This window comes from Streptopelia decaocto (genome assembly GCF_964273445.1).
Source record: "Streptopelia decaocto genome assembly, chromosome: 4".
NCBI classification, from domain to species: Eukaryota; Metazoa; Chordata; class Aves; order Columbiformes; family Columbidae; genus Streptopelia; species Streptopelia decaocto.
In genome coordinates this window covers 11216659-11231017 of record NC_138658.1, presented here as the reverse complement: position 1 = coordinate 11231017, position 14359 = coordinate 11216659, and the positions used below count along the sequence as shown (strand labels likewise).

Below are 14359 nucleotides of genomic sequence, written 5' to 3'. Positions count from 1 at the left end.
AAGAACAGTAATGGCAATCAGGAAGTGCTTGCAAAGCTCAGGGAAAAATATAATTTTCAGTCTATTGAAATTGTTCTTAACACTGCTAAAGGAAAAAAATTAGAGCAAGATATCTGTTAATATGTTATTTGGAATTAGGTAGGTCCTTCAGAAGAAAAGGTAATGTCTAATTAAAAATCTTTCTTAAAAATAAGGTACTAACTTCAGACTGAAGCGTTTTGCTAAAATGTTGCTTGCTGAGTGTTTGAGGATATTTTTGGTTTGCTTACCTGCTTCTCTGAAGCAATCACAGATTATAACTCTTCCCCCTGCTGAGTAAATAAGACATTCTTTTTGATACTTTCTGTGTCCTCCACCACTTGAATGAGGCATCTGGTCATCAAAGAAACAGTCTGAAAATTAACAGTATGTTTTCAAGATTAATGAAGCACATAAGGTTGAAAATATTTTTTTAAATTATGTTAAACAAAATGAAAATGCAAAACAGGTTATTTAATTTTGCTTTCTTGTGTGTGCTTTTATTTACTGAGCACTATCATCTACACAGTGTCCACCATGAATTTCCACATCCTTCCTTTTTATAGAACTTGATCCTGATCCTAATTTAATTTTTATAAGCCTCTTATTGGTGTTATTTTTCCCATATGCCTTTGCTGTTTATCAAGAATTTGTATGGTTGTTTACTAAATTTAGTATTATTTTCCTTTTAAAAAAAGCGAGAAGAGAGGTTGTTACATATTTATACAAAGCATTAGAGAAGAAATCCCCATCTATGTAAATCCATGCATGGATTAATGACTCAGTCCCTTAAAAATATGAACTACTGCAATTTACATTAAAAAAAAAAATCACAGCCAAGTACTCTTCTGACACACAGTTGCAAAAGCCAGTTAAGAGTTCTAATAGTCAAGACCTGTCATGTTTTCAGTATAAACAAAAGGTACGGTTCCTGTTCCTCTCTTTAAAGCAAATTAATAATTAGTATAGAGCCCCACACCCAAACTGTATGTAAATTAACTAATACTTTAGATACGTAATTCATTATAGTAAAAAAAAGAGATAGACATTTCAATTTTATGAGCTGGAAAAGATGACAGATAATGACAACAGTCAATAAAAACTAGATGATATATGACAGAAAACTGTTCAGTGGAAACCAAGCCATGAAAAACATTTACATAGGAAAGACATGGTACCTTAAATAGAACTGGAAAAATCCCAATAGAACATCAAGTGATAAACACTGCATAATTTCTGTAATGCTGAAACAATACTCTGACATGGAGTATAAAACACACAAGGCTAGTCATTGATCTACTTTCTGTTCTATTTCTACCACTGATTGGTGGGCTGACGTTGTCAAGTCACTTAAGGTTTCTTTGCCATGTATTTTCCATGACTAAATGGGGAACAATCACTTTTATCTGCCTCATTTGGATATTTGAGATTTGATTAATGTGCTTTGAGGACAACAGATGAAGGTCACTGTAGAAATATATAGGATTATTTTTTCTACATATAAACGTTAAATGAAAATTAGAATCCTTATACCCAACCTGTACATCTATAATCTCTTATAAGGAAGTTATGTTTAAAAATCAAATGGGCCAGAAAAGGAGCATCTCATAGATACAAAACAATATAAATTGATGTTATAAATTCAAACCATGGAAGTGTGGAAACAGTATATATAAGCTGCTCTGCAGCCTCAGCTGAGACTGAAGTTGACTGCAGAACCACATCATCTTACGTGATGTGATGTGGGCTTCATTGTCAGTACCAGTGCAGCGGCTATTTAGGCAGTCCCACCTGCTATTTTAGAAATTGGATATGCAACATTTCAGGTCTTCCCCCTGAGTCAGAGGCTCTTCAGCTTGCTTGTGCTTGACTGGCTGTTTGTTGCATTTCCACAGGGGTGTTGCCAAGGCATGGGGCCAGGCTCACTTTGGAGAAGGCTCAGGCCCCGTGCTGCTGGATGAAGTGCGGTGCACGGGAAATGAACTCTCTATAGAACAGTGTCCTAAAAGCTCCTGGCGAGAACACAACTGTGGCCACAAAGAAGATGCTGGTGTTTCCTGTACACCTCTCACAGGTAGTTTACTTACCAATAATCACACGGGAAAACAGTGAAAAATGCAGAGTTCACAGCTCTGGAAAGACAATTTTTAAAGTTCACAGATGCACAAAACCCCACAGTAATAAAGTGTGCTGGCAATGTCAAAAAGAACCAGCTGTTAGCTATGGAAATTTTACAGGTACAGAAGATGTCATTATTCCATACAAAGCCTTGATTCCTCAGTAACATGGTAACTGCCACTTACTATGTGGGGCATGTCTTAACTGTGTATCACATCTATCAATAACAGCATTTCACCATAAAAGCAATGGGGAATAATGGAATATAAAAATAAAAAGATAAGGTGCATATACAGTGAAATCATGTCATTAGAGCCCACTCCTGTGACCTTGGCATGTAATAAGGGTTTGGGGGATCAGTATCTTGTGCTATTTTTCTTGCACTTAAGCGATTGCATTATGCAACTCTTCACAGCTGACCGGGGGCATTATGGCATTTCTTTTATCTTCCCATTAAATGACACCTGGTGATCAGCACTAGATTAAGTACTCTAATATTCTGATCAGATGCGATATATGCAATGTTATTCATTTTGTTCTAGAACAATGACTGGACTTAAAAAAGCCTGATTCTTGTTTTTTGTTTTTCCTTACTTGTTAATGACACAGATGGTGCATTAAGACTAACAAGTGGGAAAGGCAGTCATGAGGGACGCCTGGAGGTCTATTATACTGGGCAGTGGGGCACAGTCTGCGATGATGGGTGGACAGAGCTGAATACACAGGTGGTTTGCCGGCAGCTGGGATTTAAGTAAGATTACTTGATATTAGATATCTGACTCTCATGCTTGACAATGATGACAAATATTTACATGAACCCTACGTTATTCAAGATTCTGTTTTTTTAATATTAGCTGAGTGCTTCATGGGAACTACTGAGTTAAAATCCATTAAAGCCCACCTCCCTCAGTCTCTAAGAGATATTTATGGCCTCGCTTGAGGTAGAATAAAAAACCTTCAACTGAGGTTGCAATTCAGCAGTAGTTGTTCACTGAGTTCCTTCCAATCATTTTTTTGGCTAACTGATATCAATGCATATACTATAGAGAAAAAATTATTTGTTGTATTCTATTTTGCCTATTAAAGTTGGATTCTTCAAAATCTTTGCTTGTCACATAGTCATTAAAAATCACAGACATTTTCAAGGTATATGTCTTTCTGCATCTATCTCAGAAAAAAGCACAGACTGGCCCTGGAACACTGTTTGTATTGAAAATAATATTTTAGAAAAAAATCCCATTAGAGTTTCATGCATTCACTCTTCACTACTTTTCCTGCTGACTGTGCTTACAAAGATACACTCTTACTAGGTGATTGTTATCTTGCTTTCACATGATAACAGCTCACATTAAAAAAAAAGTCGTTTTACCCCAGACTGTGACATTCTAATGTATATAAAATACTAAGAACATGCTTTAAGTCTCAAAGTCAGTGAGAAGCCATACACTTGCTTGAAGGGAGGCCCTAATCAAAGGTATTGCATTCTCAAGTTTGTATTAATTTAACATAAATTCCTTAAAATAACATTATCAAAGTAGCAGCATGTAGTGCTGTCATTGAATTTGATGCTAACTGAACCTACTCTATCACGGTTAACACTGTTTACTGTTATTGCTTGTGAAACCTTTATTTCTTCAGACATATTTTATTTCCTTTCTCGTGCTTAACTATCACATGCCCTCTCATCAGTGTGGACCAAAACATTATATATACACATTCGTTATGCAGGTATGGAAAAAGCGCACCTGAGAGCTACTCAGAAGGAAGCTCTGGGCCCATCTGGTTGGATGATGTCAGCTGCTCAGGGAAGGAGACAAACCTTCTGCAGTGCTCAAGGAGAGAGTGGGGAAAGCACGACTGTAACCATCAGGAGGATGTCAGACTCATTTGCCACCCAGATAACAACAGCTATAAACTCTCACTTGGTAAGGTATTACTTTGGTAAAGTCACAGTATGAGTATTGCAGTAGGTGCAGATCTGAGCAAAGTACAGTGTACTTAAGGATGCTTAAAATCTCAGTATTTGGCAGATGTGTTCAAAGAAGGAACAGGAAGAGAAAAAAGCTCCCTTTTCTCCTCAAGATCATAGGAAATAATCAGGCTTTCCTTAAAGAAACATAGAGAGTCACAGAATCACAGAATGTCAGAACATTAAAGATCAGCAAAAATTTGTAAAGTAGTAAAGTCAGATTCCAGAGATCCCGTTCGCTCAGTCTTCACTAGATTTTTGACCATATTCAGCACTTCCTAATGGTATAGCGCATTTGACTCCACACTCCAAGTTCTAATTGTCTCATACTGTCAAAAGTTGGAGACATACCCAAGCACTGAGCAATATAAATCAATACTATATCCTCCTATGGCCTTACATACAGACAACCTGAAAAAAAGAGACATCGAGAAAGAGGAGAAGTTCAGAGATAGCAAGAAGAAGGGCGAGAAGCAGACAATTATTTCTGTATTACTATCGAGTATCATTCATATTGTGCCTGGGTAAATGGGTCCCACTTGCTGACCAGGACAGAATGATACCACAAACACAGATCAAAGAGCCAGTTCCAATATCAAAAAGCCTGCAGACTTGTATGAAAAAAGAACGAAAAGGCAGATAAGAAAAAAAATTAGAGAGAAATACTAATTACATAGCATAGTAGTATTGTAGAACAAAATATATACAAATTAATTTCAAAGATTCCTAAATCTACATGTAGATAATTAAGAATTCTGGCTATCAGATATGCACAGTAAAAACTGCAGGGGAACAATGGGTTGCTCAGCAATTCTGAAAACCAGTTTCATTTTTTAGATCTGCTACATACAAATTTTGTAGCTTGTCAGTATGTAGCATTTTACGTAATTGTTGCTGATAATCTTTAGTTTACCCAAGTATATTTTAGTTGATTTTGACATCAGAATTAAAACTAGTGGAGGCACATTCCCAGCTTCTACTGAAATCTAATGGATTTGTATGCCTGGGTGCCTGAAGTTCTCTGGAAATTACAGAGCGAAGATCTATTCTGCAAGCTAAGACATACATTTAGTGCCCAACATTGCTACCTGTTACATCAACAGTCAGCACTTCCACATATACTCTTCTAGTCTCTCCCTCTTTATAGTTTTTTTTCTTTGTAACCTTTTGACCTCTCACAATCCAATGAATGGGTTTTGTTGCACTACAGTTCCATTATGTGTAGATGATGTCAAATCACATTTAGAAGAAATAATTTTCCCATACCAAAAATAACAGGAATTCAAATCATAACTGCTGTCTTTACAGATGCAAACCATCTGTGCTGCTTTGCTCAAATTCCTATAAAATATAATCTTAGCTGAAGGAGGTCTGGCTCACTTAAATGCATCCATATGGTAACATTCTCACATCCCCCGTTACCGGAAGGTTCTATTAATTTTGTGCTCAATAAAATATATATATATATATATTCTAAACCACAAGAAGATGAGGTAACCATAAAATAGATTTACTGTATCCCATGTCTCTAGCTGGGTAAAAATACTTCAAGAATAACACATCATTTCAACAAAAAATGAAGACAATTTATCTGACATTTCCTACAAGGTTTCTGACTGGAAAGCAGACAAAGACTCTATTGTTACTATTTACCTCACAGCATTTGAAAAAGCCTTTTTTCTCCCTGTAAGGATGCATTCAGTGAAAAAAATGGTAGATGGTATGAACTGAGGAAATACAGACACTAACAAACATTAAAAATGAGATACGATGCACTACAATAACTTCAACAATATTTATTATGTAAGACCATGACAATGTAGCTACATTGTGAAGCTAATTCATGTCACTGTCCAGACAGTATGAACTCCAGTATTAAAAAATGTGCCTTAAATGATATTTGAAGCAAACCGGCTATACTTGTGGTTTCAGATGTTTTAATGAATTACGCCAGATTTAACTAGCTCTGATCCAGAGTAAGGTTTGGTATATAAAAGTTATTCAGACCCTATTTAATCTAAATTAAATTTAAAATGCAAATGTCTCAAGATATTGCTTTATTTAAGAGCATAATTAATTTATTTCTCATCCTTACAGGGTTAGAAGATATTAGGAACAGGTTAGAAGTATAAGGAACAGTCTTTCCAGTTATTTTAAAAAGAACCTCTAATTAGTGTATTAAGGATTATAAAGTATGACAATTCAGACAATTTAGAAGGTGGTTGTCGCTTCAACACTATAAAGAGGTCTCAGAGGAATTCATAACTCTTTTAAGGCTACTTGCATTGCTAGTATGCTATAAAGGAGTCTTAACTAAGAATCAAATACATTCTTTGCTTAATTATTCAAAATTTAACCACAGGGCAAGCACTGAATAAGCCAAGATTAATTAAGGCAAACTAATCCACATGAGTGAGATTCTGTATTATAAACATATCTGAATAAGAAATCAATTTAAAATCCTAGAAAAATTATCACACATCAGTCTAGAATAACAACCCGTAGAACATGATGCTATCACAGAAAATACTCTACAGACCAGCATGCATGATGAGTAAGTAATAACTGAAGTGCAACACAATGTTGCACTTTTTTGCAGTTTGAGAATGGATTTATGAACTGAGATATAATTAATACATAAAATTTCTGCAAAGAAAACCCATCCAGCTTGTATGTGTATCATATCAAAGGTATTTTGGATGTTTTCTGCCATCATGGGGAGAATTGTTCTGTGCCCACTACGGTCAAATTCTGAGCTGTGCCACCTATTTGTATGAAAAGAAGGAATGAGATGAACTCTGAAGTTCAAAATACAGTACTATTTAATGTCATGCAATTTGTACAAATTGCTTCCTTTTGCCAGCCAAGAAAAATATTACTACTTTAACAGCTGACATGAGGTTTGTTGAACATAAACATCAGTTGACCCTATATACTGAACCTGATGAAAATGACTTAAAGTACTAGTTCTTGTATTTGCTTCTGTTGTTGTGAGTTGACAGCAGTAATTTATTACCAGGCCCTCCCATCAGGCTGATGGATGGTGAGAATAAGAAGGAAGGACGTGTAGAGATTTTTATCAATGGCCAGTGGGGCACAATTTGTGATGATGGATGGTCTGATAAGGATGCCGCTGTAGTCTGTCGACAGCTTGGCTACAAGTAAGAAAACTCATTAAGCTATTTCTTAAGTTATCTGTTTGCTGTATCTAAAAATGTTAAGTTTTTGCAACCGAATATCACTAACTTATGTCTGATACCTATATGCCTTTTAAAACTTGTCTGTTTGGCATTCTTTTAGAAAAGTGCGCTTATATTATTTGTGTACTAGTAGGCTATGTCTTCAAACGGAGTATTCATTCACTGGCATAAATGGGAAAAGGAATTCTAATATTACAGTCATATCACAGTCTGACTGCCAACTGAAACGCAAGTTAATGCTAGTCATTAAATATTTTTTTAAGAGGTTAAATATTCTGAATTATTATTAACCTATTGACTAAATACTATATTTTATTTGTCACTTGTGGTGCTGTATGTCTATATGATAGAAACATAATATGCCAATTTTTTTTTTTTACGCTTAGTTGCACTAATGTAACCGAGAAGATAATTGGATTTAGTGTATCTGCTCTGTGCTCTTTGCCCCTCAAACGGTTCTTAATTTACTTCTTTCACCTTTGGTTTTCAGATTTCTTTAAAAAGAGTGAAATTTCTAGTTTGGAAAAAATGAGGGAAACTAATATTAACATCTAGAATAGTGCAGATGATTACATATTCTGTGAATTATGTAGGTTCTCAGTTTTGTTTCTGATTTTGTGTCAGAGCTCTGTTTCCCCTTACTTAACTGACAATTTTCATTCATATAACAATTTTGATATTGAGTCGTCATTAGTCAACACAGAAAAACTTAAGGTACGTAAATACTAGTGCTTTTGTGATTTGATGTAACAGTATAGATTAAAAAATAGGGAATTTAAAATGACTTTTTCATTACGTTAACAAATAATAAAATACAAATATTCAGAATCTAGACTTGGTTTACCAGTTTACTGAAATTGTCTGGAATTTTGCTAAAATTTCAGGGGTAATGGTTGTATTGTTTTAAAGAGCTCTTGATCTGTTTTCATTGAAAGGTATAATTTTGCATATTGTTAATATTTATCTTTTGTGAAGCTTAATGATTACTTTGAAATCCTTACAGGTTCTAACATAACTGTTAAAATTTGTAATGGAATATATTAATAGCAACAGGTCAGTCTCCACTGTCACAAGGTGTGGATATGAGTTCTGCAGATTCAGACATAGGCACACCAGCTGCTGAATACCTTGTTTCATGGGTTTTTTGGTTCATTTACTGATCTGGCTTGACTCAATGTATCTTGGAGATGTGATAAAACTGTTATACAAATGATTATGGCTTCAGCCTACATGAGAGTAATTTGAATTAGATTAATTTAATATAGCAATAGACCTGACAGGACAAAAACACCTTCTAATTAAAATCACTGCAATGTATTTGTGTGACTTTTGAACCACGTCGCTTAATCAGGCTTACATCACTCACATGCACTTTTTTTTTTGGATACTTAAGAGAAGTAGATATACAACATCTATAAGACAGACATGTAAGTAGCAGAACTACTATGAGCTGAAAAATATTCAGAACATTAGTGAAACACAAAAGGAAGCTGGTGAAATGTCTTTTCTGAGTGTATCTCTAAAGAAACCTGAGCTCAAGAAATACAAATCATGTTATCTCTTTGTCGTATCTAACAATGTAAAGTTTGTGCAACCAAAAATCATCAGATTATATCTGAACACATAATAATGCTTTTTAAAAAAATTTCTGGTATTCTTCTAGTAAAACATATTTATAAGTAGTAGTAGACTATGGTTTCAAAACTACAAAACTTGACTTGTATTTTCTCCCACTGAATCATTCACCCTTAGCCTCTCTGGCCTTTTATGTGTCTCAGATGATCAAACTCAACCACTTAATCCCACCTTCTGTTTTTAAATCTCTGCAAGGACAGATAGTTGGCTGGATTCTCACTTTGTGTCATGTCAGAACAGGGGGGTTAAGATTATAGGATACATTACAACACACGTTTCCTGAAGGACTAAAGACAGACACTTTTTAGAAGTCTAAAATTAGGTTCCAGAAATTGGGAGAGCTTGTCGGAAACGCTAGATCTTGGTGACCCTATGTCTAGACAGTTGCATTCCACAAACCTGAGTATGCCATTATGTGCACTGATGAGCTGGGATTGCTTCTGGGCCTAGAAGTTCATGCACAGATCTTTTTGCTGAAGTTCATAGTACATTCAGTAGTGACTTGGCTGTTCCAAAGCAAGGCTGGGGCTTCTGGGTTCATGCACCTGAGCTTGAGGGTTAATGAATATTGTTTCTTTAGAAATAAACACATTATGAACTCTTCCTGGGAGGAACTCAAAAAGCACCTAATACTGAGGTTGACATCAGTTTTCATTAAGACTGTTTAATTCCCAAGTCTTTCCTACTGTTTTTTAATACACTTGGATCCACATTACATTCCTCGGGAAAACCAAACCAACCAACCAACCAAACTAAAACCAAAACCACCCCACCTTCCCCAAGCCCCAAAACACAAACCCACACGTTTATCAGTTCAAATGGAAGAAAAGACTGCCTTAAAAAGGAAGACTTGTGTAAGGAAAGGATAAACACTGGGAAAACAGACTGATTTTTTCCTGTATATGTTATTCACAGTGTCAATGCTTGTCTGTACATTTTTTTTTACAAAATCCTGTTTTGGAACATTCTCAGCCATTTACTAGGGTTCATTTCTTAGACTGGAACAAGAGAATTCCTGAACTGGCAAAATGACTAGGTTCAAGGAAACACTAATTTTAAAGATTAAGCCAGTTTGTCAAATCCATGATTAATGTTAGTAAAACAGAATATAAAGAACATTAGAAAACAATGTGATTTATTGGCTAAAACCAGTCAGGAAAACATAAAAATAACTAACAGCACCCTAATCAAAGTATATTTGTAGTAAGATAAGCACTAAGAGAACACATACCTTTTCTGAAGAACTATCTACTATGTGATTTGGTTTAACGTACAAAAGTATTTTGATAGAATGAGTAAAGAGCAAAAGAGGGCTTTAGAAGCTCTTGCATTTTAGTGAACCAAGTGGCCCAGTAACACTGGACCCCTTTCATTTAGGACAGGCTTATAAGAACACACATACAAACACATGCATATGTACACAACAAATGAACAAATATCTTGCCATTAGTGCTAAAAAAATTATCTACTACAGGAAAAAGAAATAGACCTAGGGTAGCTGGCCATCCATACTAATCAACTGGATTTCCTGATTAATCATACTATGCCTAACGGTAATACTGCATCTGAAGAGCTCAGCAAGTTATCGTGTATGGCCTTGTGTCTGAGAAAAGACCTGAATCCACCCTTCTCCCTAGGGACAGATCTGAGCAAGCAAAAATGTTTCTCTGATGGTCATCTGTGCTGGAAAGCAGCAATTAAGGACACATACACCTTTGTTAATGCTGCACTAAAACCAGTTATAAGAGCACATTCCAGCACATAACACACACATAAGACTTAACGCTTCTGCATGTAGAGATTTCCCAATTATATGATTTTTTTTTTTTCAGTTAAGCTGCACTCCTTGCTCAAGAACATAATGATTTTTACATTTGTTTCCTGATAGATATTCTATATAAACAGTGTTGTTGTTTTTTTTTTTTTGTTAAGAGTGGGTATGGGCAGATGTTTCATAGCAGGTACAAGCAAACTGAGAGATTACTGATGCACAGAAGTCAGCTAGTTATCATCTAAAGGTGTGAACAGTCACTGCAATACAAGTCCCACAGTTCAGTTCACATCGGTGCACCATTGCAATCCATAGGCAGTAAGTTCCCTCCATCTTTGTCTCTCTACATCTCTTTCACCTAAAATATTTACATATGTGACCTCACAGATGTCAGAATCTTCTTTGAGATTTATCTGGTAAGCCAGTAGAGGCAGTGGCCCTATTAAGTAGCTGATAAGAGTCTGCAGAGACAATTATATACTAAATAAATACTTCTCTGGGAAAGCTTACTGTGGTGATTCACAACAAAGTAGTTTTCAATATCCTGAGGAACTTCAGAGCAATGCCCTAAAGCAGAAACTTTTTTTGACATAGAGATACCAAAATGAGGTAAGATTTTGCAACTAGTGTCTGTACTGTCTCACTGTTTCGTAATACCATACATGGACACAGCAGCTGCCCACAGGTTTTGGAGAGTTTGACATTTTATTGTAGTTATCTTTAATCAGAGCACCATCTACAAAAGAAAAATATTTGGATGGAGATGAGACATGTTGCTTGTGACTGACAAGTTAAATAATACTAAACTCATTAGGCAGACATTGTCCTATACTAGTTCCAAAGTCAGATAGGCTTTGGATTATCTAGGAAATACATGCCAGCCATAGAAATTAAAAACGTGTAAGGACAGTTGACCTTGTTGTATCATCTCAGATGTTTTACATGCTTTCCTTTCCTGGCTTTTTACAAGTCATGCATTCAAACCAACGTTCCCTACTTAGAAAACCTGCCCACCTACCACCCGTCAATACGTGGTAAAAAAATCCAAACAGGCAAGGCTTTCTATGTGCAAATCTGAAAAAGGAGGAAGCTTGTATTACTTTCATGCTTGAATTATATGGATATAGGAAGTTGAGGGCTGGATTCTTTGAGTTTGATCTAGTCACACTTCTAGTATGACGAAGCTTTGAAAGTGATAGGACAAATCAAAATTCCTCTCCTAGCTGATGAAAGCTGATGAAAGTCACCTATCTTCCCCAACACTGCAGGTATAAAGAGAGAGAAAAAAAGAGGTTTAAAGGGAGAGAAATACCGTCTTGCCTAACACATTTTCATTGTTAAACTCTTTCTCTACTCCAGCATTTAATTGCACATGCAGTTGCCCTTTCGTATACATAGAAGTACTGTCCTTTAGAATATACAATTACAATACATCCTTTAAAACAGAAATATGTGAGATAGTGCAACATTTTAGTTACCTAGAATTCAATATACTCTTATCACAATAAAATAACAGGAAATTGCTCTTAACCAATACATAACCTTGTAGTTCAGACACACCTAGAGGCGGCTGTGGCTTCCCACCCCACTTCCTTGTACAGCCAGCTGGGTGCTCTCCTGTTCATAACTCTTTCTGACTTGTAAACTGTATACAACAAAACATCTATTTATATATTAAGAAGCATTATCCTAAGTAATGAAAAAAAGAAAATCTATCACAAAATTTACCAAATGAGATGCTTACATGCAAAATTCATGTGGGTTTTTTGTGTGTGTGTTTTTGTTTGTTTGTTTGTTCAATTTTGTTTGTTCATTCACTCCCTCATTTGGGAAAAAAGTTTATCATTCAAACAAGTTTATTCAGATCACTGACACTATAGTCATTGCTGAAGCTTTATGGCACTACATACAAGCTATAAAATGTCCTAAGTCTGACTTTTAAATACTTAGGTTTGATATTCATCCTTATAGAATAATAGGAGTATCGTACTGACCTTTTGTAAAACGCCTTGAGGCCTGTGTATGAAAATGCTACACATACACTGAGTACTGTGCTCCTGCCAGGCAAAGGGGAGTGCTAAGCCTGAACTGGGTTCAGTCTCTCCAATTACGTTGCAGTTTTAGAACTCAACTGTCGGGTGCACTTTAAAAATGGCATTATAACAAAATATGTTAGTAACTATCAATATCTAATAGATCTGTAAATCATAGCTCCTACTACACTACAAGCATACTGTATTTGACGGGTCCATCTTTCTGAGGGAATCAAAGCAGAACAAATTATTTTTAGCATTCACAGATGCTGATTTTATATGAGGATTAAAGGGATTATGAAAAAGCAGCTTTCACGTATTTTTATAGATATTTGTAATGCCATTACAATGTAAAATACTCTGCATAGAACCTTCTAAATAAAAACATAAAAGTACATTTTAAACATTAATGAACTGTAGCAATTCTGTTACACTTTTTTTTTTCTGCTTACCTGAGTAACAGAGGCAAGGAGAAAAGTTCTCATCAAGTGAACCGGTGACAGGACTTGGAATAAAATCTCAGTGTCTTCATTTTACAGCTCACTCTCTGAAAGATTTCAGTTGAGTAAAATGTAGAATAATGTTTAATCAAAAAAATATATGCTCTGTTTCCAGAGGTCCAGCTAGAGCAAGGACAATGGCATATTTTGGGGAGGGCAAAGGCCCGATCCACGTGGATAATGTGAAGTGCACAGGAAATGAGAGATCCTTGGCAGACTGCATTAAACAAGACATTGGAATGCACAACTGCCGGCACAGTGAGGATGCGGGTGTGATCTGTGACCACCTCAGCAAGACGGCCCCCGTAAACAGTAATAAAGGTGAAGCCCTGTTGTGAGTAGCAGACCAAAGGGTTTGGGTGAGGAACTGTCATGGTAGGAACAGACGGATGTAAACAATCCCACCTCGCAGAGGAAACAGCTATACCAAAAGAATTACGGAAACAAAAATGGTGGGAATCCTCTCTGCTTACACTCAGTGATCTTCTTGCTGGGCCAGCTGTGCGAAGGAATCATAATAGACTACTCAAATTATACAGGCTATTTGTCTAGCATAGTTTACAGCAGCCATGTTTCTTAAATTTTACCATGTCAATGTAAATACCTAGACAGCTACTTTCAGCTTTTCAAGGTATAGCTTATCTTCAGGTGAGGATGGAAACCTATGGAGCATGCCAAGTTCTGCTGCCACTTACATGAAGGAAGAATCGTATAAAAAAACCTACACTTGAGGAGCAGAGCACAAATATGTAAATTGCTCTGTTGTGATCACAGATCACAATCTCTGATAATTTCTAAGTCTGATAGAATTCAGTGTATTTTTCCCAATCAAAATTTGGTTATTAAAAACCACCATGAAACAGAATAACTTCAGCCTTAGTTGTTTTTTGTTTGTTTTTCTTTTAGTTAATTCTCATTGTAGGTTGGCTAATTTTCATTTTGAGTTTAATGCTGTCTGCATCTCCCTTTCTGGTTCAGATTCTCTTGCTTCTGTTTGTGGATTGAGGTTACTACATCGTCGACAAAAGCGAATAATTGGTGGGAAAAATTCTTTACGGTAAATATTTGCTAAAGACAACATAAAGACATGTATTTGCCTAATTCATGTTTCCTAT

At 35.8% G+C, this 14359-nt stretch overlaps 2 protein-coding genes across 8 annotated transcripts in view; one reads left to right on the top strand and one right to left on the bottom strand.

The window, feature by feature from the left end:
* Window positions 1-14359, bottom strand: part of LOC309438760 (uncharacterized protein) — a 60818-nt gene that overhangs the window by 25330 nt on the left and 21129 nt on the right. For 4 of the 7 annotated variants that reach the window (XR_014183853.1, XR_014183854.1, XR_014183857.1 and 1 more), the window contains exon 4: window positions 270-372. The gene's annotated coding sequence lies outside the window, so the exon portion shown is untranslated. Of the gene's footprint in view, window positions 1-269; window positions 373-14359 lie in introns of those variants that run through there. The other 3 variants (XR_014183855.1, XR_014183856.1, XR_014183859.1) reach the window with 2 other exon arrangements.
* PRSS12 (serine protease 12) overlaps window positions 1-14359 on the top strand; it is a 33139-nt gene that overhangs the window by 4335 nt on the left and 14445 nt on the right. The window contains exons 3-8 of the mRNA XM_082050578.1: window positions 1914-2092; window positions 2746-2887; window positions 3865-4061; window positions 7125-7266; window positions 13360-13565; window positions 14223-14301. Coding sequence (XP_081906704.1) covers window positions 1914-2092; window positions 2746-2887; window positions 3865-4061; window positions 7125-7266; window positions 13360-13565; window positions 14223-14301 — 945 coding nt within the window. The remainder of the gene's footprint in view (window positions 1-1913; window positions 2093-2745; window positions 2888-3864; window positions 4062-7124; window positions 7267-13359; window positions 13566-14222; window positions 14302-14359) is intronic.